This window comes from Aplysia californica, unplaced genomic scaffold, assembly GCF_000002075.1.
Source record: "Aplysia californica isolate F4 #8 unplaced genomic scaffold, AplCal3.0 scaffold00055, whole genome shotgun sequence".
In the NCBI taxonomy this organism is placed as follows: Eukaryota; Metazoa; Mollusca; class Gastropoda; order Aplysiida; family Aplysiidae; genus Aplysia; species Aplysia californica.
The window spans coordinates 1,107,152-1,110,450 of NW_004797325.1; the positions used below are offsets into that span (position 1 = coordinate 1,107,152).

The window sequence follows — 3,299 nt, forward strand, 5'->3', positions numbered from 1 at the left end:
AGAGAGACAGACAGACAGACACACACACAGAGACAGACAGACATACATACAGAGAAAGTGAGTGAGTGAGTGAGTGATTTAATCAGTGAGTGAGGGAGTGAGTGGGTGGGCGATGAGTGAGTGTGTGCGAGCGTGTGTGTGTGTGTGTGTGTGTGTGTTGTGAGTGTGTGTGTGTGTGTGTATGTGTGTGTATGTGTGTGTGTTGTGTGAGTGCGTGAGAGAGAGAGTGCAAGAGAGAAATAGAGAGTAAAAGGGAGAGAGAAAGAGAGAGACAGAGAGAAAGACAGAGAGAGAGAGAGAGCGTAAGAGAGAAATAGAGAGTAAAAGTGATAGAGAAAGAGAGACAGAGAGAGAGAGAGAGCGTAAGAGAGAAATAGAGAGTAAAAGTGATAGAGAAAGAGAGACAGAGAGAGAGAGAGAGAGAGAGAGAGAGAGAGAGAGAGATAGAGAGAGACAGAGAGAAAAAGAGAGAGGTAAAGACAGACAGAGATAAAGAGAGAGAAATAGAGAGTAAGAGAGAGAGAGAGAAAGAGAGAGAAAGAGAGAGAGAGAGAAAAAAGACAGAGAGAAAGAGATAGAGAGAAAGATAGAAAGACAGAGAGAGAGACACAGATAGAAAGAGGTAGAGACACACACACACACACACACAGAGAGAGAGAGAGAGAGAGAGAGAGAGAGAGAGAGAGAGAGAGAGAGAGAGAGAGAGAGAGAGAGAGAGAGAGAGTTCACAACATTCATTACAGACGTGTGGACCACAGAGACATGTGCTCACCAAAGCACATTTAAGTCATGGGGAAAAAATACCCTTAATTACATTTTAAAGAAACAACAAAACAGTTAAAAGTTGGTTGAATCAAAGTTTTGCTGTGACCTAGCCAAGCTAGCTGATAAGAGTTATCAACGGATTCTCAACCCATCGATAGATTCTGCTCGTCCTTGGAAATACGCAAGTGTAAACTGAATTAATCTGAAAGTCCTGATTCAGCACTATCTCGCCATGCCATACTTCATGGGCAGGTCAAAATAGAAAGGAAGATTGGATGCACAGAGTACCATTGACTCAAATAGAATGGAATGGATATTGGGATGGTGTGTTTCATGTTCTTTACAAGGATTATAAATGTGTGGCATCGGGGTGAAATCAGGCTCTTGTCAAAATAATAAAATGGAAGAAATCGACATGTTTTCCGCTAATTTGGCAATTTTTATCATTAAAAAAAAGTCTCCACGCTTCTTACGTCTGAATAAAACATATTTCCGTAGGGGTTATTTTTACTCAAAAACGTTCTTAAAAGGAATATAAAATGTTAATTTGCATATTCCAAGGACACTCATGCTTTTGATGTCACCAAAATTTGGTGGCCATTTTCTCGCTTAAATTTACTTTACCTCTGATACCAGGCGACCCCCGCCTTTCTTAATCGCAAATATCTCTACTTTTTAAAAAATGGGTAACTTTTCATCGAAAGCAAGGCAAATATACACGCTTTAAGATAATACCAATAATTGCATATTCCAAAAGATAATTGTCGAGCGCCTGATTCCACTGTGTATTGCATGACACATTTTATAGTTATATTTTTATAATGCAAGCCTATTCGGTTGGGAAATGATGGTGTGTATGGACGTTGGGAGAGTGTGTGTGTGTGCTTGTGTGTGTGTGTGTGTGTGTGTGTGTGTGTGTGTGTGTATGTGTGTGTATGTGTGTATGCATATGTGAGTACAAATAAAAACAAAGTAGCATCAGTAAAAGTAGCATGAAGCGTAGTTTTCGAGTTAACATGGACAGCATTTATTTCTCCTAAGATCGAAACTCTCTACAAAACGTACTTTAAGCGTCGTTAAACATCCTAATTACCTCACAAAATATGATTCTATCAAGAGACATTCCGTTATTAACGGACATCACAGACAAGAAAGTCGAACCTTTCAATTCCAACAATGCTACACTATTTTAGAAATATCACTCTTTGATGGCCCAACCTTTCTATTTTAGCAATGTCACTCTTTGGTGGACCAACCGTTCATTTCAAACAATGCTACACTTCGATGGTCCAACCTTTCGATTTTAACAACATTTGAATCGTGAGCACATAACCGTGCCACATCAAATGCATGTACCTCTCACGCCGAACACATGCTTGTCCCAGGGAAAGGTGGCAATGCCGATCAAATGGTCAGTGTTCCAGGAGGCAAACATGACGTGGAGGTGGTCTACGCTGGGCAACTGGACGACGTCCTTCAGTTCCTCAATGCTCAGGTAACCTCTGAGGAGTGAGCATTGTAGCATGGAAATAATAATGATAATAATAACAACAATAATAATAATAACAATAGTAATAATAATAATAATAGTAATAATAATAATAATAATAATAATAATAATAAAAAAAATAAAAATAATAATAATAATAATAATAATACATGCAATAATAATAATAAAAGTAATAATGATAATAATAACTATAATAATAATAATAATAATAATAATAATAATAATACATGCAATAATAATAATAAAAGTAATAATAAAAATAATAATAATAATAATAATAATAATAATAATGGATAAATAGATCGATAGATCGATAGATCGATAGATTTATAGATCGATCGATCGATAGATAGATAGATAGATAGATAGATAGATAGATAGATAGATAGATAGATAGATAGATAGATAGCGCAAGTTCCAGGTCAACAGCAAGCTCTATCTATGAGCTTTACAATCTACAATGTTGTTACCCCAGCAGACCCTATATCATTCTGAAACAATCTTCCGGGGAAGTATGCAGTGCAAGCTGCTATTTGATAGGCGCAAAACCCTAACATGCTGAAAAGATCTTGTCTATGGCCGGGTACCCATTTCCACCTGGGTGAAGTGAGGAAAATTCATGCGAAGTGCCTTTCCCGAGGACACAATGTCGGGCCTGGGTCACTATCCAATGCTGGTACGCCATGTTCACGGCACCGGCGTCAGTGGTGTACCGGTCAGGCGCTTAGACTTAGATGTTGCATGCAGGAGACCTGGGTTCGATTCTGGAGTTGGGCGAAAATGTATCGAGTAACTCGGTCTTTCTGTTGAGATGTTTTATCTCTCTCTGCCTGGACTGGCCCTGACTGGCAGGGTGGGAAACCCCCTATTTAGGGATTTAAATTACGTCGATGGAGGTGTAACAACACCTACAATTAAAGAAAAAATGTTCACGCCGCTCAAATGCTCAAGCTAACAGAATTATTATTATTAAGAAGAAGAAGAAGAAGAAGAAGAAGAAGAAGAAGAAGAAGAAGAAGAAGAA

At 38.4% G+C, this 3,299-nt stretch overlaps 1 protein-coding gene across 2 annotated transcripts in view; it reads right to left on the bottom strand.

Annotated features, from left to right (window-relative positions):
* Positions 1-3,299, bottom strand: part of LOC106011109 — a 75,846-nt gene that overhangs the window by 4,846 nt on the left and 67,701 nt on the right. For both annotated transcript variants that reach the window (XM_013079535.2, XM_013079533.2), the window contains exon 6: positions 2,122-2,267. In XM_013079535.2, the coding sequence (XP_012934989.1) occupies positions 2,122-2,267 (146 nt within the window). The remainder of the gene's footprint in view (positions 1-2,121; positions 2,268-3,299) is intronic.